This window comes from Idiotropiscis lumnitzeri, chromosome 3 (genome assembly GCF_059441095.1).
Source record: "Idiotropiscis lumnitzeri isolate Australia: NSW breed Sydney's pygmy pipehorse chromosome 3, RoL_Ilum_1.0, whole genome shotgun sequence".
Classification (NCBI taxonomy): Eukaryota; Metazoa; Chordata; class Actinopteri; order Syngnathiformes; family Syngnathidae; genus Idiotropiscis; species Idiotropiscis lumnitzeri.
Window position 1 is genome coordinate 13,045,643 of NC_142393.1, and position 20,982 is coordinate 13,066,624.

At 39.2% G+C, this 20,982-nt stretch overlaps 2 protein-coding genes across 3 annotated transcripts; both read left to right on the forward strand.

Annotated features, from left to right (window-relative positions):
• The first annotated feature begins 586 nt into the window (after positions 1 to 586).
• amt (aminomethyltransferase) lies at positions 587 to 8,675 on the forward strand. Its single transcript, XM_088291011.1, has 9 exons — positions 587 to 851; positions 3,293 to 3,460; positions 3,556 to 3,636; positions 4,541 to 4,672; positions 4,814 to 4,892; positions 4,994 to 5,139; positions 6,430 to 6,610; positions 6,779 to 6,934; positions 7,617 to 8,675. Exons 1-9 carry the CDS (start codon positions 735 to 737, stop codon positions 7,790 to 7,792), a joined length of 1,236 nt encoding a protein of 411 aa, XP_088147137.1. The 5' UTR covers positions 587 to 734; the 3' UTR covers positions 7,793 to 8,675.
• Positions 8,676 to 9,244: 569 nt separating this feature from the next.
• ifrd2 (interferon-related developmental regulator 2) lies at positions 9,245 to 20,075 on the forward strand. Of its 2 annotated transcripts, XM_088292012.1 has the most exons (13): positions 9,245 to 9,866; positions 11,635 to 11,691; positions 12,455 to 12,571; positions 13,519 to 13,603; positions 13,693 to 13,817; positions 13,942 to 14,099; positions 14,940 to 14,993; positions 15,552 to 15,730; positions 16,696 to 16,804; positions 17,386 to 17,520; positions 17,789 to 17,917; positions 18,191 to 18,283; positions 18,624 to 20,075. In XM_088292012.1, the coding sequence occupies exons 1-13, from the start codon at positions 9,824 to 9,826 to the stop codon at positions 18,702 to 18,704; spliced, it is 1,365 nt and encodes a 454-aa protein (XP_088148138.1). In that variant the 5' UTR covers positions 9,245 to 9,823; the 3' UTR covers positions 18,705 to 20,075. The 2 variants fall into 2 exon arrangements, with proteins under 2 accessions (XP_088148138.1, XP_088148139.1); XM_088292013.1 differs by lacking the exon at positions 11,635 to 11,691 and having other exon boundaries at positions 9,252 to 9,866.
• Positions 20,076 to 20,982: the final 907 nt, after the last annotated feature.

Consider the following 20,982-nt stretch of genomic DNA (forward strand, 5'->3'; position numbering starts at 1 on the left):
CAGTCTGTCAAATTCACAAATTTTATCACACACTTCTTGTCAACACTTTCGCTTGCTCTCACACACACACACACACACCCCCACACACACACCCCCACGCACGAAAACGCACACAAGTACTTTTGTCCCCACACACAACACACAAACACTGTCACACACAAATATAAACTGCCACAAAGTCTCTCTCTCTCTCTCCCCCTCCCTCTCTTCTTTCTCTCTCTCTCTCTCTCTTTCTCTCTCACTATCTCTCTCGCTCTCTCTCATTCAAGCACACACACTCCCTCTTAACTTTTCATCTATTAACATTGCAACCGATTTTCAACCTTTTGATTGGTCTATCTATCTATCTATCTATCGATCTATCTATCTATCTATCTATCTATCTATCTATCTATCTATCTATCTATCTATCTATCTATCTATCTATCTATCTATCTATCTATCTATCTATTATTCCCACACGATTCTAATGTATCTAAATATCCATGCGTCCGTCCATCCATCCGTCCGTCCAGCCAGCCAGCCAACTATCCGCAACGCATGTATTTGCCAACTACAATTCCCATAAGGCATTGCGTGTGTTTTGACCAGGAAAGCAGAAACTCAGAAACGTTGCATGGGTGCGAGGTCCAAAAAGTGTTGAACATCAATCACAAGCGACACACGGATTTCCTACTCTAAGGAGCGGTGAGCGAGCGTGTGACGCGAAACATTCTAGCGGTCTCTTTTTCGGGATGTGGGCTCGCTTATCGGCCGGTGTTGGGAGGCGTGCTTGCGGGCAAGCTCGGTTGCGGGCAGCGGGATGTGCGGCCAGACAACCACAGCAACGAGACGCTTCATCGAGTGCAGAGGTGAGTTGACACATGGTGAACGCTATGCAAAATGCGACTATCTGTCTTTTGAAGTCACTGGTTCTAAATACATGCGCTATACACTAATGTATTCCATAGCAGCGTACGCGATGTCCTCGGTCCCGACATACGAGCTTTCGTGGTTACGGACGGCGTCCAATGAAATAAGTTACCCAGAGCTTTCTTGACTACTGAGTGGTTGTTTTGTATTTATTGACTCATTTTTTTTCATACAAACATTAACTACAATTAATGACAACTACGGCGTAAGTGTCGGCGATCAGATGATGAAGCCTGCGGCCGCGTTACCGACACGGTAACCGAAGACCCCCTTTGTTGTGTAGTGGTTGTGATGTGTGATCACTGACATGCATATAACTTCACTATACTGGAGCATCAAAAGTACCGGCATTTCTGCAGTTTCTAATGTTTACGTGCTCTAAATAGCAGTAATTTTATTTGGGAATTCGGGAATTTGTCTGTGGTTCATAAAATTAAACAACGACATTTGATAGACCTTGCAAAATAAAAGAAATTGATCGTTATGCAGTGGTATTTTGCTTTGCCCCAAAGCAGAATTTAATTGTTTGTACATCTTGTGACTCCTGTCTCATGAATGCATCTAACACATGAGATTAATTTTCCACTTTTCACAAATCATCCAAAGACAAGACAAGAAACGTTTCAATATTTCCTTTCTTCACGTTGTTTTCATCACTGTTTTTGAAAATGCAAATGAACGATAAATCTCATGAGGGCATCATGTTATCCTAGTGCAGGGGTGTCAAAATAATTTTTGTGGATGTGCCACATCGTAGTTATGGTTTCCCTCAGAGGGCCGTTATGACTGTGAACCCGTATAAATGTATGACCACCTTACGTTATCACATACACACAACAAACAAATTGATGAAAAGCCAGTTTTGAAATCAGAAGCCAGTAAGTAATTGTTTGTTCAACAAATGTTGAATTTATTTTAAAACGGGAGGATTGGTAACAACTAAATGGCAATATCTCATGTCTCAAAGTTGTTAAAAGTGAAGAAAATGTGCTAGAAACAGGAAGTTGACGCACATGATTTGCCTTTCGCGGGCCAGATAAAATGAGGTCATGTGCCAGATCTGGCTCCGGAGCCTTGAGTTTGACACCTGTGCCCTCGTGGTTAGCACTTCCTCCCACATTCCCCAAACTAAATTCATTGAGGAATTGTGCTGTGGAAAATGGATGGGTGGATACATAAAATTAAGATGAATATCTAATCAATATCTCGTACATTTGAATACATGAGCCTCATTTGCACACGTCTGAAGAGATGAATTGTCATACCTAAGTGACTGAGAGCAGTGGTGTGTTCATGCAGATATAATGAACATCTGTGCCCGTGAGTCTGCCATCCTTCCATGTGAATCAATTTAACACGCGCAACTATTATGCCATTAGCACAATGTTCACATGAGGCTTTACAAATGCGCTCTTTCGTTGTCATTCATTCATCTTGCGGCTTCAAAAGCATATTGGTGCTAATCATTAATTGTTATTTGTGGCCTTTATCTCACTTTATCTAAATTCTGAGTATTGTAGCGTTACAGGCTGCACCACCGCTTTCCTAAAAGAACGGCTGACCTTGGACTTTTGTTTAAAAAAAGAAAAAAGGTATTGAGTCTCACATAAAGTGCAAACTGCCATTCCACAAAGCACTGCTGCTTGTACGCTGATAAGGCCAATGTTCCGCTCCCGTTCCAAAGGTCAAACGCTAATGTCATTGGGCTATTGCTGCATGATGAGTTGTGCATTTGAAAATACACGTTTGATGTTCTGTGAGTAGTTTTCACTTGGGATGTGCATCCAAACACATTGAGATACGAAATGGTACAAAAATAAATAATTACTTCAATGATTACCGGCCAGCACCACAGTGTACGGATGGTTTTTGCTGGGTACCATTTTCTTCCAAAAACAATCATGTTAAGTTAATTCAGGACTAAAGTTATTTTAGTAAACGAAAACTAAACAAATAACTAAAACAAAATTAAACAAGATAAAATAAATGTGCTGAAAAAAATAAATAATTGAAACTCCATTTGACTTTTACAAAACGAACTATAATTGTAGAGAAAATGTCCTTAATTTTTGTCTTTTAATATTAATTTAATACATGAGCTTTCTGGGTTGATTTTAAATGTATTTGTATTGATTTCGGTATTGTAGCATAAAATAAGCAGCTGACTTAATCAGCCGAATGTTCTGCCTTCAATTCATATCTACATTGGTGTAAGCGTTAAATAATACATTTTATTCATTATACATATTTTTTTTTCTAATCGAAATTTTGTTTTGCTAAATATCGGAATTGTCTTGGTTATTTGCTTATGTTTATGTTTTGGTGGCTGTAACCTCCAATAGTCATCCTGCCTGCGTGTCCCTTTTCTCCACTTCCCTAGGCTGCCTTGAAGAAGACGCCGTTGTTTGACTTCCACAGGGCACATGGAGGGAAGATGGTGGAGTTTGCAGGCTGGAGTATGCCTGTGCAGTATAAAGACAGTCACATCAGCTCGCACATGCACACCAGAGAGCACTGTGCTATCTTTGACGTCAGTCACATGCTGCAGGTGAGAGGCCAACATGGTCGACCTCCACCGACTGCCATTTTGTATTTTTTTTGTATCGACAACTAACTGCATTCCTTTTATGTTGTTTTTCTTAGACCAAAGTCCATGGCAAAGACAGGATCAGGTTCATGGAGTCTCTAGTGGTGGCAGATATTTCAGAACTTAAAGATAACCAGGTGAAATTGACGCGTTTCTTTAAAAAAATCAAATAAAATTCAATTTGTGAAACATACTATTTACATTGACATTAATAGCTAAAGCCCTCAAGTGTGAGGCTGATGTGATAAATATACGCACAAAAAAACATATTTAGATTAATCAATAGCACATCTTAGGAATCATTTGTTACTTTTTCCTGGCTCAAATTGTGGCAATACCCTTTTTGATCATTCGCAACCAACTACAATTTGTCTGTGAATTTTATTGTTCCATTATGTTCTCTTTTTCTGACAATAACCCTCTTTTATATAACTTAAATAGAACAGAAATGCATTTGTTACACAGCAGTCTTAATCAACAGAGAAAGTATTATTTTAAAAATAACCTGTATTTTTGATTATGTTAAATGATGCTGGCGATGCTCGAATATAACATTAATCCTTCTCAACTTCCATGTGCTGAAACAATTTCAAGATTCTATTTACAATTGACCTGTTTGAAAGTCCACAACATGAATAATTATTATTTGCAGCTCTTCTTCTCAACTTTTTGTAATGCTCGTCAAGTACCAGTTTTCATGATGTTGGAGGTTTTCGAGCCAGAGGCGGCCTGCAACAAAGCGGAGGCAGCGACTGTCATATTTTGTATGAAGGAAAAACCAAAACCTTGTTTATAAACTTTGCAGGAATTATTTTAGGGCTGTCACAAACAAATGTTTTTACAATCAATTACCCTATTAATGACTCCATTGATTACTTTTTTTTTTGCGGGAAATTTGGTTTTAGATTTTTTTTTATGATAGTTTTGAGGCAGACATTTTCCCCCATTCCTAATTATTTTCCCACCACTGGAAAAACCTCCATTAGCACATTGATGATTTTCCTTATAAAAGCTGACATGCTACTTGTGTCTTATTTGCAGGGCACACTGTCCCTCTTCACTAATGATAAGGGCGGGATCATTGATGACCTCATAGTAACAAAGACAGATCAGGGCTATCTCTACGTGGTCTCCAACGCTGGCTGTGCAGAGAAAGATTCTGCTCATATGAAGGTGAGTGACAAGTGGACCATGACAAAATTGGAACATTTTACAAAAATCAGTTATTGATTAATTGTTGTTACTTTTGCCAGAACATACAAGAAGAAAGCTTTTCCAACTAAACTATAACGTGTTTTTTTGTATTACCTCCAGGCCAGACTTGCAGAGTTCAAGGCGTCAGGCTCAGACGTGGATCTGGAGTTCCTTGACGAAGCGCTGATTGCGCTACAAGGTGAGATTTTTCTTGATCATGTTTTTTTTTTTTATTGGGTCTGCATTGTGCTCCTCTTTGACGTTGTTCATGATTCGTGGTTGTCTGTTTTTTATGTTCAGGTCCGTCGATGTCTCAGGTGCTGCAGGAGGGCATAAAGGAGGACCTTAGCAAGCTTCCCTTTATGACTTCTGCCCTGGCCACTCTCTTCGGTATACCCGGTTGCAGGGTCACCCGATGTGGTTACACTGGAGAGGATGGCGTGGAGGTACCATAACTGCACCCGTTTCAGCTTTGTGTTTGAGTTGACTGATTTTTTTTTAAATAATTTTCTTTCTGAATACAATAACACAAAAATAAACGAGCAATTAACAGTAGATGATCACACACTTAACAATAGTATTCCTTGTTCGAAAATGAGTGGGAAGATGTCTAGACATCCCTTCTTCATATTGTATTCATGAATAAATCTATTGTGCTAAAATGATAATAACACTAGTAATCAAACAACAATAATGATGATTAAAAAAATATCATAATAAGTTAAAAATGAATAATATGAGACATACTGTAATGACATAATTCAATTGAATGTCAAGTACATCTTTATAACATTTGTTGCTTCAATTCAATGGACATTGTGCTGCGCTTTCTGGTGTGCACGCTTTGGCCACCTGGGGGCAGTACAATACAGACATGCTCCATACGACTTATTGAGACGGTCACACCTGAGTAAGCCTCACTAATATTAGTCATTCTTTGCAGAGGATAAAGAAACTGTTAGTATTGTTATGTTATCTGACTACATGTGTAGGCCCAAGATGTTTGTGTTCAAATAATGGTTGCCTAAAGAGTTTTTAATACTGCAACATCACTGCTGTTGGTTCGTCAATCTGACATTTGTGCATTGTTGTTTGCGTTAAAGTAAAATTAATTTTATGTTTTAATGTCATAATCTTTGCCTTATGTTCTAATGTGTTAGTGTAATAACAAAAAATAACATTTAAAAGAATGAATATCAGCAAGAGTGTCTTGATGGAAGACTGGTTAGCACGTTTGCCAAACAGTACAAAGGTGCGGGGTTCGATTCCGGGCTCTGGCTTTCCTGTGGCTAGTTAGCATGTTCTCCCCATGCCTGCGTGGGTTTTCTTCGGGTACTCAGGTTTCCTCCCACATTCCAAAACATTCATGGTAGGTTGATGGAGCACTATAAATTGTCCCTTAGTGTGGTGATGAGTGTGAATGGTTGTCTGTGTTTGTGTGCCCTGCGATTGGCTGGCAACCAGTTCAGGGTGTACCCCGCCTACTGCCCGGAGGCAGCTGACAAGTGGCTTGGATGGATGGATGGACAATAATCAGTAACACACGTGACATTTGGGCCTTCACACAGTCCAATTGGAATCGCTGTGCATTGTTATTCTCGATCGCCTTTCTGAGGATAAGAGAATGCATAAAGAAGTAATCATTATCTTATTAAAAAAGTAAGACTTCATAATGTTTTCACTTGGCATAAACATGGCAAACGTTAAAAGAAAATCTCTTGCGGTGTCCTTGCCAGATCTCGGTTCCCCAGTCCAGAGTGGTGGAGCTGACTGAGAGGCTGCTGGCGCACAGCGAGGTCAAGCTGGCTGGCTTGGGCGCCAGAGACAGCCTGCGACTGGAGGCAGGCCTTTGTCTCTATGGCAACGACATAGACGAGAGCACCACGCCCGTGGAGGCCACTTTAGTTTGGACAATAGGTCAGCCTTTTTTCAAATGGTTCCCTTTTAAAGGGATCCGAAGATGCTTAAAGTGTGAATGTAAGAGAGTTTCGCTACTGAGTGTTTCAGTAGTGTTGTGTGTCTAGAGCGTACTCCTGAATTATGCCTTCTGCCATGTTCACAATGTGACTTTCATGTAATGTGCAGGAAAGCGACGGCGTCAGACCAAGGACTTCCCTGGTGCTGACATCATTGTTCCTCAGATCAAAGCAAAGACCACCAGGAAGAGAGTCGGCCTGGTTTCTACCGGCCCCCCCATCAGACAACACACACCCATCCTCAGTCCGGATGGAAAAGTCATAGGTCAGAAAACAAATTTGCTGCCTCAAAAGTGAAACCAAATAGAACCCAGGGGGCTGGTTGACTTTTGCTAATTTGATTTTGTATTTCAATTATTTTTAGTATAGTCTATTCCCATGCAATTGTAAAGAAATTAGAAAAGTAACGAGTACTGCTTTGGGCGATAAGTTCCTTTTTTTTTTAAATTACTCTCAATTAATTTGTCCTGAAAAAAAAGTAGAAAATACCTGGGAATCACCTGTTAGCAGTCGTTTTTCTTTAGCCATTCAGCAAAGCAAGAATATAACATGCAGCCATGTTAGTCTCCATCATCAATAAGTTCAACTTCAATCCTCTTCCAATGACAGAGCTCTTCAAACAAGAGCCGTCTTACTCCAGTTACTTGACATTCATAAGCGTCTTCAGCGTTTATTCGCAAAAATCATAGAAAGACACCATATCTCTCCACAAGGGGGCGCAAATTCACATTTAGATTTCACGATGCCAAAGTAAAACCATTTCTCACATAGCTTTTTTTGGTCCATGATGTTGCCATCACTTGTGTGCCAACCCCAATTGCACATACCCGAAATGGCCACTCAAGATTTTTTCCCTTAACACAGCCATGATGGGTACCCGAGAGAAAAAAAAGAATGATGTCACTTAATCATGCCGTGTAAATTGCAGCCTCTGATTCTGTCCTTAGGTGAGGTTACGAGCGGCTGCCCCTCCCCATGTCTGAAAAAAAATGTCGCCATGGGTTACGTGGACGCCGCCTTCGCAAAGAACGGGACAGCAATTCAGGTGGAGGTCAGGAAAAAAGCAGTGGCGGCCACCGTGTGCAAGATGCCCTTCGTCCCTACCAATTACTATTCAGGATAACTTTCCTACATGCGCGTCCCTTACATGTGAACTCATATTCTTCCCGCAATAGTTTTCCATATCAGATGACCAATGAAAAGCATTGAATCTCACATTTCTTTGAGTATGCCTCTGCAACACAGCAAAAGGTCATTTTGTTTGATTTTGTTTTTTTTTAATCAGAAATCTACTTTTCATTGGACAGCGACCATATGACATCTCATATTGACCAATGAAGCCTACTTTGTAAATAATGCAATACTTTATTTATTAGGTGATTATAGTATAATCCTACTAAATAACAAAGCAGCTGCAGTGATCAGGTGATGAGTTATTTGTATAAATTCAAGTCTTCCTCAATAGCATTTGTCAAACTTGAATAATTGATGGACCAATCAGCATCCTTTGAGGTGATGAAGGCGGTACCTTATTTTTAATTCAATGCACTTTCTGTCTTTCTAACATCTTCTATCCTCTTTTTCATTTTTTGATAAAAATAAAACGGCTTAGTTCTGATAAGTTTACAACTGGTGCAATAAACTACCGCCATGATAGCCGAAACACTGCCAATTACTGAAATTGCTACTTTTCCAATCAAAAAGTGTCCTTAATTTTGTTTTTGTTTTAGATCACTATGAATTTTTATTTAATTGCCGAAATAACCTTGAAATTACAATGTAACATATATTGTTATACTCCATTAACGAAGGTCAAATGAAAAAGCCGAATCATGTTCTGATGATCACAAATATTTTTTGCAGCCCAAATTTCTACTTGTTTTTACGAAACTGTGATATCACTTAACATGTGAATAGTAATTACTAACCTGAAAAACTTGACTTATCTTTTAAAGCAGAAAACTACTGATGTAAAGAAATAAGAATAAATATCTTTGTCTACTGTTTTATCCTGTGGAAGTGAATCTTTACCTGAAAACTTAATATGTAACAATATAAAGAGTATTTCATGTGTGAATACCTCACTTTATTAAAGATGATTTATTTCTTAATCACCAAATAGTGTGTTTCACACATTAATTAAACAATTCTCTTTTTCACATTAGTGTTTAAGATTTGTCCAGAATTTATGGAGCACATCTTTTTCTTTTTTCAAATGTTTTTTCTTCTGTTTTATGGATTTCTTTCTGTTTTTCTTATTTATTTCTGTTTTGGCGGATACTTGTTCTGTTACATCGTTTTTTTCCCTAAATACTCTAAAAAACTCAAACAAAAATATTCAGAAAATATAAATAAATAATATATAAATATTTTTAGTTTGATTTTTGAAAATATAACATTGTGTTATTACGTATTGTTGGATACTCATTAATTTCAACTTTCTGACGTCAATACAGCACGTTGTATTTATGGTACAGTAGTGACGTACGCAACGCCACGCCCACGTAATCTTAGAAAATGTGTTCTCATTTCACCGGTGAGAACACTTAATAGTCCTACATATTAAACATTTTGAGGTGTTCAGGGAACGGTGAAAGAGTGAACGAATCAATTGCTGGACTTATTTGTTTGTTGTTGTTGTTGCTGTTTTTGCTCATACCTTTGGGGGATCGGTGTGACTCGTTCCTGGCATCCTTGACCAAGCTAACCTGGCAACCCTGACAGCCGGCGTGCTCTGAGCGGAAAGGAAGATGGTGGACCTCGAGACCGTAGCGTGCTTCAAACTCCTCCCCAAACTCTTTGACAAATGCTCACTGTGCCAACCCGGCGTCACGTACAGAATACCCGGCGACAAGCATAGATAATACACCGATAACAACCGTGAAGGCGAGTGGATTTGTCACCTATGGACAAGATCACATTCCCCGGTGGAAGTAAGCGTTGAGTTTGGGGGCGAGTGTTGTTGGCAGGGGTCGCCAGTCAACTCTTCGCAACAAAAGTGTCACGGGGCATTTTTATTTTTTATTTTTCGTTGTCATCGTGGAAACAAATCCAGATGTCTCCACGCCGATTGTAGAGCTGAGAAGAGATTTTAAGTCGGACAACGTGAAAGTGGGCTAACGTTAGCTAGCCTCGCTTGGCTAAGCCTGCTGCCATGCCGCGAAGTAGAAAAGGGAAACGGGGCTCCACTAAAGCCGGTAAGTGTGCGCACGACAATGGCATATTTCACCTTCTCCACAGGTAGATGATAACTGGGCGGTGACTTCGTTACAATCTTACCAAGTTGATTTCATGGTTGATGTTGGTCACTGTCATTGCCACATGGCTTGCTGCTATGCTAACTTTAGCAAAGTTACTCCCTCCAATTAGCGTTCAAATTTTTCCTGTTCTTGTGCGGTTATTGTTATCAATTTTCCAGTTTGGCAACTCTGTGTACGAAACTGTCTGTGCGTCAACCACGTTTTTACGTAGAATGCTGATGTCTGAAGTGGCAGTAGTACTCAAATTAAATGTGTGTAAAACTTCTCGTGTAAAAGTGAAGAAAAAAATTACTGACTATGAAATGACTTTAAGGACAAACATAAAAATGAACGTTTCCAATATCTCTTTTGATTACTTGGTGAAAAAAAATACAATGCATTGTTCTTGTGTGTAGTCTTTGAAGAGATGGGTTCAGAATGACTCACCTCAAGACAACTTATTTGCCCAAAATTTAACTTTGAGCTGACCTCATCAAAAATGTTCTTAAATAATTGCATGGCTGGGGGAATATCTTACTTCTCTGAACCTATTACATCATCGCCGTTAATGTTCGCTCGTGTTACGGCTGTCACTCTTATGTTCCATCTTGTCTGTCAGTCAGTCAAGGTTCCTACTGCAGTTGACAATCTTTTTTTCCCGCGTCTTGTCGTCATCCAACAAGACCACTGGAAAGTAGTGTTCTAATTATAGTTGTGCTCGGCTATGAAAAAACATGGTTTTATTTCAACCTTTTCAGTGACAGCTGTGTATAAATAAAGTTCCCACGTGTGTGAATTTAACACGGTCACGTGTGTTCTGAGCTTGCACTGTGGTTGTCACATGGGTTACGCTCTTACGTGGCTCTGTGGCACGCACATGTTGAGTTTTTACACATAAGACAGCAGAATGCCTTCTAGTATTGATGTTAATGCCTAATTAAGAAATTTGGTATAGTGCTTTTTCACATTTGGGTAGCAGGTGAGCTGAAGTCTATCCTAGTTGACTTTGGGTGAGAAGTTATGTGTGCCCTGGATTGGTCGCTGGCCAATTGTATTGGATATACTGTGTAGATAGACAACCTTTCATACATTTGCAGCTGTTGACAATTTTGACAACCTAACACGCTTTTTTTTGGGCATGTGAGAGGAAGTTGGAGTACCATTTGGACTTGCATGCTTCTTTATTTAAAATTCGGTACTTTTTAAAGATCCAAAGGGATCACTTTCATGTCATCCCATCGCTACTGTTTATATGCATTGGAAAAGGGTACATCCGTTTCACGCATAGACAGCAATGTTGTCAAAATGAATGGATGCCAGACAGACCTTCACAAAGAAACACAACACATCAGCAAATTGTTTTCTAAAATAGGCATTTTGCAATTTCCAAAATAATCACTTGATCTTATTTGTTACTGGATAACTGTCATTATGGCCTGGCAGTAGTACGCAATAAATATGGTCTTTGACGAAATAGCCATCTCAACCTCTCTTTCTTGCGCCATTTATGTGAAACCACTGCACCCGTAAACAAACAACCAATCAGAGAAAGATGTGCAGTGTAAGTATGCATTGCTAAAATCTTACTTAAGATGTTTTCTTCACCGTCATTCTTTTGCACCATTTTCTTACACATTCCATCTCTATTTCCACGCCCTACCACCACCACCCACCCACACATCCCATATTTACTTCATTCATTCCTACATCCATACATCATCTTCAGGATCTCTTCGTCAGGAGGTTCTACAGCTGCAGTTGACGGCTAAAGCCTCTCTGAAAGGTAACTTCTGTGACCCTTGTCCCCACCGCATCGCCTTCGAGGACTTTCTCTTTCGTCTCCTGCGAAGACATATGTTTAAACTACTGAAGCCACAAAGAAAAACATCCTGAGCCATAAACTCCAATTAATCTATAAAATTGGTTAATTGCACCGACGTATGATGCAATAGCAATGCACCCATGCCCCCCCCCCCCAAAAAAAAAAAAAAAAAGTTCAACTGGACTGAACTCCACTATGCATTGCCCTCTGAATTACCTCGCCTGACCTTGATGACCTGGCAACACGAGCACACACACATTCCATTGAGGATTGTGCACATGGAATGTTGGTCACCAATATTCAAACAGTAGAAAGCCCTGATCCAGCAGGAGCTAGAGGCTAGCTTGGTTTGCGCACAGGTGTGCCTTACTGAGTTACATTGGTATTAAAAACAGAAAGTTGAGCGGTTTACTGTTTTCTTTTGCCAATCTAATCTTACACTTAGAGGCTGTTTCATTCACCGGATTAAGTATTTAAATTATTGCCCCAGATTTCTTACTGATTTAAATACTGTACATGATTATCAACAAATATGTGTGAGTACACCTGAACCAAAATAAGTATGCTACTAATATTACCGGCGTCTCTGAAGTAAGTACCGATAAGTGAAGGTCAAACCGCGTGTTTGTGTGATCTGTTTTCTTTTTGTCATGCACATGGATATGGAGATATGGAGTACCACCACACCTGCTCTTCATATTCCTATTTATGTGTTGCCTGTTAGGTGTCAAAAATGGGGTGAAGGTGGAGTCAGGAACCAGTGACGACGAGCTGACGTCGGACGTTCTCAGCCACTACAGCAGTGCCAGTGAAAGCACCTCCGTGCTAGAAGAGGGCACAGGTTGGCTACCAACATATAACATGTTTATCATTCACGAGGTTTGCTTTTCCCCTCGGAATTAGTATTTTAATAAATTTGCTTGATTGACTATCAAGAAAATTAAGTCAGTTGATTTTATTTTATTTTTTAAATGTTTTAGTTGTCGATGGAATAATATACTGGGGTTCCGTGAGCCGCAACTTGGGATTCTGCGGAATAATTTGCAATTATGTTGTATTTTTCAAAACATGCATGCATATGTATGCCAGGAAAGCAAACATACTAAACCCATTATTCCTTGCTACCTTTTTCCTTTGGATCAATTAAAAACTGACCATTTGTGAGGAGAAAATGTTTCCAATGTTGACAAATGACAGTAGATAAATTTGCACTCTCTCTTTGGTAATGAGCAGCATGATTGACTTCTCGATTGTCTTCTACCAGGCAAATTTCTTTTTTTGTCATATGTTAAATAATGTGAAAATGCGTCTGTTTCTTAGCGTAAATTAAAGTCTAGTCACTAGAGCTGGGCACTTGCCCCTATTTTGCCAGTCAGTCCCCCGCCCTACAGCCGCGATCTCTGTACTATTACGGCCTCAAATGAATATATAGTTTAATTTGGTCATTAAAACGCATTTGGTGCCAGCCCTTTTCAGACCCTTTGCGGGAAAAAATGTAAAAGACATAAAAAACCCAGAGGATTAATTATCTGGATTCTTAAGACAAACATACGACCCTTGGCAATGAATGAAGTAAGTTATGTTATTATTTAATCAAAAGAACAAGAGCATTCTACTTGCGGTGTCATGAGCAAATAACTTTAGAGTTAACGATAGCCTAATGACCCAGTGTTGGTTAAAATTTATAATCAGGTTCTGCTGATTTTGGATTTTTGAACATATCTTTATTTCGAGACTGATGGTCATCCCTAATTAATTTCTTGCATTCTTCTAAACCACCAAACGCAGGAGGGGAGCAGGTTGACGAACAGACTGCCCAAGAGGAAACGGAAGATAAACTCAAGCAGTGCATTGACAACCTCACAGACAAGAGGTGAGCCTCCTTTTTTGACATCATGAAAGTCCACAATGTCGGGGATGCCCCTTAAAACGCCTTCCTGTCTGTTCTCGTCTCTCGCTCAGTGCAAAGACTCGACTCGCAGTCCTGGAGTCTTTGCGTCTGGCCTTCTCATCAAAAGTGTTGTACGACTTCCTCACAGAGAGACGCTTCACAGTTAGCGACTGCTTGGAAAGGAGCCTTAAAAAAGGTAGTACTAGCTTCCATACCTGCATTTTCTGTCAGCAATCATTTTACCACTTTCTCATATCACTAAGCTAATACACCGTTAACGATTAATAATGGTCTCTGCCATGTTCCCTCCTCGCGGTCAGGCGGCGCAGAGGAGCAAGCTGCTGCCGCAACCGTCTTTGCTCTGCTCTGTATCCAGTTAGGGGGAGGAGATGAGGCGGCGGAAGGCCTCAAAATGCTGCGGCCCATCCTTACCAGCATCTTGATTGACAACACTGCCAGTATGACAGCACGCCAGAGTGTGAGTTATAAAAAGAAAAACGTGCAACTGTTTTAGTTGGATCACATAAGAAATGAAACCAATTAATTTTACAATTTTCTTTACCAAAATATCACGATTATTGGCACTATCATGATGTTAGTAAAATAAATGCTCTGTTGTATTTTTAATACAAAAAATATCAACAGTCAGCATCAAAGAGTCATTTACGTCTATTAAACTGCCTGTAAAAAGTAATCCGACGCCTCTCGCCATCTTATTTGGAGCACTTGGGTGCTGGAGCCTCCGCCAAACGCTGGCAACAGGTGCCATGCAATACAGTGTCAGTGTCATTATGTTTTTCGTTTTTTTTTTTGCATCCATAATTAGCAATTGAACGTTATTTCAGGACGATATTGTTATTGCCGTCGGTAGCAACAGTTAGTGACGGCAAAATAAATAGAAATTAAAGAAAAGGAAGATGAGTCCAATCAGCCATTATTGCATTAATATCCATGTATTATTTGGTAAATTATGGTTTATTTTGAATTTGTCATTCTCCCCCGCGTTGGGTGTGATACTGTCATTCATAGCATGAACAATTGCCGCTGGCAGTTAGCTTGACTTCTTCTTGCTGACACTGTATACGTACTGTAAATTAGCAGGTTGTCGAGGCAGAAACAATGCCTCAAGCATTTTTTTTTTATATAACTGAGGTACCCAAATTACAAGAGGACTCTTTTCAGTTCAGCCCAATAATATTGTAGGGGAAAAAAATACTTGACTTCCCCTTTAATCAATAAAATACATAATTCATTAGAGTTGGGTTAATTAACCATACAGAACTTGTTAATAAGTAGTCTTTGCTTGTGTCCCCATCAGTGTGCAAGATCTTTGGGTATGTGCTGCTATATCTCTGCTGCTGAAGACGGAGAGGTGAGAACAGCTTTGTTTAAAAGATTGAATTTGTCCTATAAAAAAAGCTTAAGCTGCATTGGCCCTCTTGGGTCTTAGTCGAAAATAGCTGGAATTCCACGTAGTCAATTATTGGGGGCCCTTGATTTACTATGGTACCGACGACACACAGTGAACTTAGTTTGCACAGCAGTGCAAGCTTTTTTTTGAGCACGCCACAAATAATCCATTACTGCCCTTCTGTTATTTTTCTGGTTTTATGTTTATGGCCTAGAAACATTTTTAAGACAAATAGTTACCGTAATTCTGACTTTACAACTGTATTGTATAGTTGGTGTTAAACTACAGTCGTTTCCAGCTCTATTGCTCCCATCAAAAGATAGCTACTTTGTAAACAAAGTGTCCCTTGTGCTAGGTTTATTAAAAAAAAAATCACTCATTAACAAAAAACATCCACACTACACTTAGGATGAAATATGCTGCCAGTGCAGCTGCGTATTTTGCAATTGGGTGAACTGACGATGAATGCTCGTTTTGTTTTGTGCGCACCAATTTTTTTTTCTCTTTCAACTCTTTAAGGACTTGATCAAGTCTTTGTCCCTCCTGGAGAGCGTGTTCATGTCTTCCTACCCCAACAGAGAGGGATTGTTGCCCACACCCAAACCTGGTGGGCCAGGTCTCCATAGCGCCGCCATGCAGGCCTGGTCTCTGTTGGTCACCCTGTGTCCTGCATCCAAACTCTCTGTCCTGCTGCACATGTGAGTCCAAGCCAATTGTTTTAGTTAACGAAATAACTAAAACTAAAGTTGGAAATTTATTTTCATTAACGAAAAATAAAATAAAAACGAAAATGCCTTCACTAAGACGAAAACTAGCTGAAACTACATTTTAACTATAACTAAAATTATAGCGAAAATGTCCTTAGTTTTTCTCTTTGGCAATTAATTTAATACATGAGCCTCTGGGGTTGATTTGTCTTTATGTATTTATTTTGATATTAATGGCACAATCGTTTGCTGGATGGAGAGATGGTCGAATAGTCATCTCGGAGTTGTAGTCATCAACAATCAAGCAGTAGCCAATAATAAAAAAAAGCCAACAGGTGATGTCGCTCTTAGGAGACAAGTTTGCGTGTGGCTCTTTGGCTCGAATGGCTCATCTTCTCTTGACGTTTCACTCCGCTCTTTTTGTTGAAATATTTGCCTTCGCTCAAAGGTTGAGCAACACTGAATTAGGCATGCATGCATCTGACTTGGCGGTATTATACATTGCACTTATTGTAATGTAAAATTCATGGACTGTTAAACTGTACCCAGTATTTTCAAAATGTTTCAAAATAATATTTTTGTTGAATTTTTACTATACAATACTTAGCGTAGTGTTTTTCTAATTTTGCAAGTAAAACACAATTTAAAAAAATAACTGAAAAAAATAAAACTAATACTAAAACTAAGTCAAATTAAAATAAAACTAAATCTTTTTTTTAAAAAAATGAATAAAAAATAACAAAGCCGCCCTGATAACTAATTAAAACTAAGAAAAACTATACTAACCCTGGTCAAAACACAACTTTATGTGGTCTAATCAAACTTGCATGCAGCATTTTATTTGATCCCTGCCTAACAGGTTTTAGATGATTACATTTAGATTTGAATGTATTTTCTTTTTCTTTTGTGTTCTGTCTATCATAAAGTTATTACAAAGTACTGATCCTGTGTTTCAGGCACCTCCCCAAGCTGCAAGCTTGTCTGCAAAGTAGTGATGTCAATTACAGGATCACTGTTGGAGAAACCATTGCCCTGCTGGTTGAGCTGGGACGTGAGATAGATGAGGTATGTATACTCACACACGCACACACACCAGGCCCATTGACTAGGCCAGTGTTTCCCAACTTTTGTTGAGCCAATTATTTGACACCACCACGCTGTTTTCTCATATACAGTAGTCAAGTAACACATCTGCTGTCAACACGAGGTGTGTCCAGAAATTTACTCTGACGTCCGAACACTACTCTGAGAGTGTGTGTGTTGGCAGTTGGCAGAGGCCCCCCATTAATTTCCAAAGGCGGCCTATGTTATAAACTAATCGGTAGCTTTTGTAAACTGTCTCCACTTGCAACCATGTTGTCACTGCAAGCAGTGCATGTCAGTGAGGACATGATGTGAACCAAGGAAGCCTCGTAAAAGAAATTGATTAAAAGTATATAAATAATAAAAGTAAAATTAATCAACAAAACTAACCCCCGAGCTCTACTGAACAGTTATGTTTTGTATCTAATTTTGAATTTGTTCAGTGTGACGGCTCAATTTTTTTTTTTAACTCTGTGGTTATGAAAGAGGTTGTATTTCAATGCAATCATGCTGGAAAAGTTGTCTAAGCCACTGTTTGTTGTTGCTTGTTTGTTTGCGTGCAGGACTTTGAGGTGGAGGATGGTGAAAGTCTGTGTGAAAGTCTGAAGAGTTTAGCGACTGACAGCCACAAACATCGTGCCAAGAACGACAGAAGGAAACAGCGCTCAATCTTCAGAGAGGTTCTACACTACATCGAGGTGTGTTTTTAGCCGGCACTTGCAACAATCTCACGCTGTGTGGGGATGGCATCTTTTCCGACGATTGGCGTTCCAGTTGTCTATCGTGTGCTCACTCCACAGCGTTGTGTTAATCCATGTTTTTGTTCCGTGGAGTTCTGCTCTGTATTCAAGTCTTGCCATTTCAATTCTGAATTCATTTATTTAGTTTTCAACTCAAGTTGGTTAATATTGTCCCAAACATGCTGGTGTGCTCATTTTGCTTGAGATGTCCTGTTCTGTCCTTCAGAATGAGGACTTCACAGAAGAGAAGATCAGTTTTGGAGTAGAGAGCATGTACCTCGACAGCTGGATGAGGCGAAGAATCTACGACGCTTTCAAAGAGATCCTCGAGTCCGGTGTCAGGCACCATCTGCAGGTCAGCAAGCACAAATAATTCAAGAAAATTAATTAACTGCTCTGGAATAAAAAAAAAAATACCTTAATGAAATCAGCAAATATATGTCATAGCTTTCTCATATTCACTAATGGAAAATCTGAAAACAATTGCAGAATTTGCAAAACCCAATCATAAATATGCGCGTTAACACTGTCTACAGTGATTAAACTGAATGTAAATGTTTTTAGTTGGGAACAAAATTCTGGTGACTCCATAATGGATTTTGGGGTGTTTTCTTTTGTCTGGCTACAGTTTAATCAGCTTCTGAGAGACATCATTGGTCTTGGCCCTCCGATCATCCTTGACGCCACCATCAAAGCCAACAAGCTATCACGATTCGAGAAGGTAATGACCTTTCTTCCGATCGTAGGAGTCACATTTTATTGTTTGAATGATGAGTATTGATTATTATTTTTAATTATAATTATGTAATTGGTGATTTTACTTATGTGCTATCTCTGCGCGGCATTGAGGTTTGTAGAATTACTAATTGTTCGTATAATTTGGGTGTCTGCGCATGTGGATTTTTTTCGTGTGTTCTGTCCATTCTATCCACAACCCTCTTGAGTATAGAATGTATACTCAATTAGGCTGTCTGAATCTGAATCAGGTGCTTGGACTTGCTGTAGCCTAATAGCAACCCGTACTGCACTCTACTGTTACCTATTTCTCTTTTCTTCACCAGCATCTTTTCAACTCGGCTGCCTTCAAGGCCAGGACGAAGCAGAGGAACAAAGTCCGGGACAAACGGGCTGATGTCATGTGATGGAGGGGTGGGGCAAGTGTGTGTTGACAAACTTGACACCAATCGACTGCCTTCAGGCTGGACTCACACGGGCTTAATGAATTAATGACTATTTGGACTCAAAATGTTTTACCAATGGATTCATTTTCCAGATTCCAGATGGCTGTCACTCAAGCTCAGACTGCCCTTACAGGAAAAAAACATTTTGCCTACTGAGGATACAGAGGAATCATTTTTAAAGATAATGTAATATCTGCGTTAACTTTTAGTACATGTCATATAACAAAGCTTAACTACGATACAAAATACTATGCACCTCAGAAGAGAAATAGATGTAATATGATACTTTATTTATGTCATAAAGCAGGTCATCCTGAAAGTATTCACAGCGCTGAACTTTTTCCATATTTTTCATATAACAGCCTTATTCTAAAATTGAAGGAATTTATTTTTCTTATTTATGCACACAACACACCAGAAGTGGAAAATAAACATTACCTTTACATAAGTACTCACAATCTTTGCTCAATACTTACTTGATGCACCTTGGGCAACAGCCCCCCCCCAACTCTTTTAGAAGATGATGCCACAAGCTTGGCATACCTTTTGCTGCATAGTTACGTTGATTCCTCTTTGCATCACCTCTCAACCTCCAAGTTGGATGGTGAGTGTTGGTGCACAGCTATTTTCAGATCTCTCCAGAATTCAGTCAGGTTCAAATCTAGGTGCTGGCTGGACCACTCAAGGGCGTTCAGGGCCGGGTGCTTTTAGGAATATGATGTAACGCAACAAAATGCGGTTAAACGTTGTGTGAATATGTATGGGATGCATTGTATATGTCATAGAAGTCATTGAGCCTATTTTATGTTGTTTTGGGGTTAGACTGATTGGTGCTAATGACAATGCTAACCTGGGCTAAATGTTAAACATTGTCATTTATGGCAAGAAATCTCACAAAGAAGCCGGAAAAGATTCTGTATATATTATATTCATAATATAATATTGCCAAATCCACACTTTATAAAAATTACAACTCTAGAGTGTGTGTGCACGCGCGCGTGCGTGTGGTTTTAACATGCTTTAGCTGAGTTTTAAACCTCAAGGATAAAACGGTATCTGCGTAATTGAAACCGAATGATTGTCACATTTTGTCTGCATATTTTTTTTTGAAAAGGGGAAAAACTTTTAACCATCAGGTCGTTGCTATTTGTATTTCGAATGATATTTAATTACAACATGGAACGGTGTAATGTACTGTTAAGAATATTACAAATGGCGGATACTGTTTACAGCAAAGGGAAGATGACAGACTGTTATTTTTTGCTGCTGTTTTGTCTATTTTATTGCTGGTTGGTGTTACTTGAATTAATAAAGGAGTGTCTTATGCATTGACTGTTTTCTCAAAACATTCTATTGTTGGCAGGAATTACACAATTTGGAGGTGGCTCAAAGTTCGGCCTATTCGTATAGTAATCGTATCTGCAGTCCACTAGCCTACTTTCCATCAGTGCTCGCCAACCTTTTTTTTTTTTTTTTTGCTAGGTACCAGTTCAAAATCGTACATTATTTTATAAGATAATCCTTTATTGATGCATATGAAGTGTGTGTAAATCCCCAGAATTTAAATGCGAACTAATAAAAATTTATATTGGGCATTTGGGAATCTCATTTTCCGCTGAGTGCAAATATTTGAATTCTATAGCCGCGCTACCCATCTGATTAGTGTCATTTATTAGGATTTGTAAATTACTAACAGAACAAAAAACAGTATTGTATTCAAATAAAATATATTTTCCAACACTTGATACCTTACATGGGATATGCTCTATATAAATCTAGTTGTATTGTATTGATATTGTATATAGAAAATAAACAATTTGGGGCCCAACACTGTCCCCTAGGGGACGTCACTAGGAATGTCCAGAAATGTTGAGCACAAATCACCTTCCTAGCTTCAAAAACTCATTCAGTCAATCAGTCAAAAGAAAATCGTACAGTCCAATGCCCTTCTCCGCATACCATATAGCTCCATTTTAACAAGTAACGTGATTTACTGTCAACAAGCCTTTTTTTTTACAATGACTAAACTTAATTTTATTGCTATTGATTAGTCATTTCCACCAATCACTCTACTAACGCCAACAATGATGATCCGTTTATCAAATGCGGTGAATCAAATCAAAAGAATAGTCGAATAATTTAGAGTACAATTTGTAGACCATCCCTTTGTGCTAATTCGTGGTGCATCCCTTCGCTCTTGACACCCCTCAGAATGGACGAGAGTGGTACGGTCCGCTCC

Coding starts and splice junctions, on each gene's coding strand:
- amt (XM_088291011.1), top strand. CDS start 735: ATGTGGGCTCGCTTATCGGCCGGTGTTGGGAGGCGTGCTTGCGGGCAA. Junction 4,893..4,993: donor AGCGCTGATTGCGCTACAAG/GTGAGATTTTTC, acceptor TTTTATGTTCAG/GTCCGTCGATGTCTCAGGTG. Junction 6,611..6,778: donor CACTTTAGTTTGGACAATAG/GTCAGCCTTTTT, acceptor TGTAATGTGCAG/GAAAGCGACGGCGTCAGACC.
- ifrd2 (XM_088292012.1), top strand. CDS start 9,824: ATGCCGCGAAGTAGAAAAGGGAAACGGGGCTCCACTAAAGCCG. Junction 12,572..13,518: donor CGTGCTAGAAGAGGGCACAG/GTTGGCTACCAA, acceptor CACCAAACGCAG/GAGGGGAGCAGGTTGACGAA. Junction 14,100..14,939: donor GTATGACAGCACGCCAGAGT/GTGAGTTATAAA, acceptor TGTCCCCATCAG/TGTGCAAGATCTTTGGGTAT.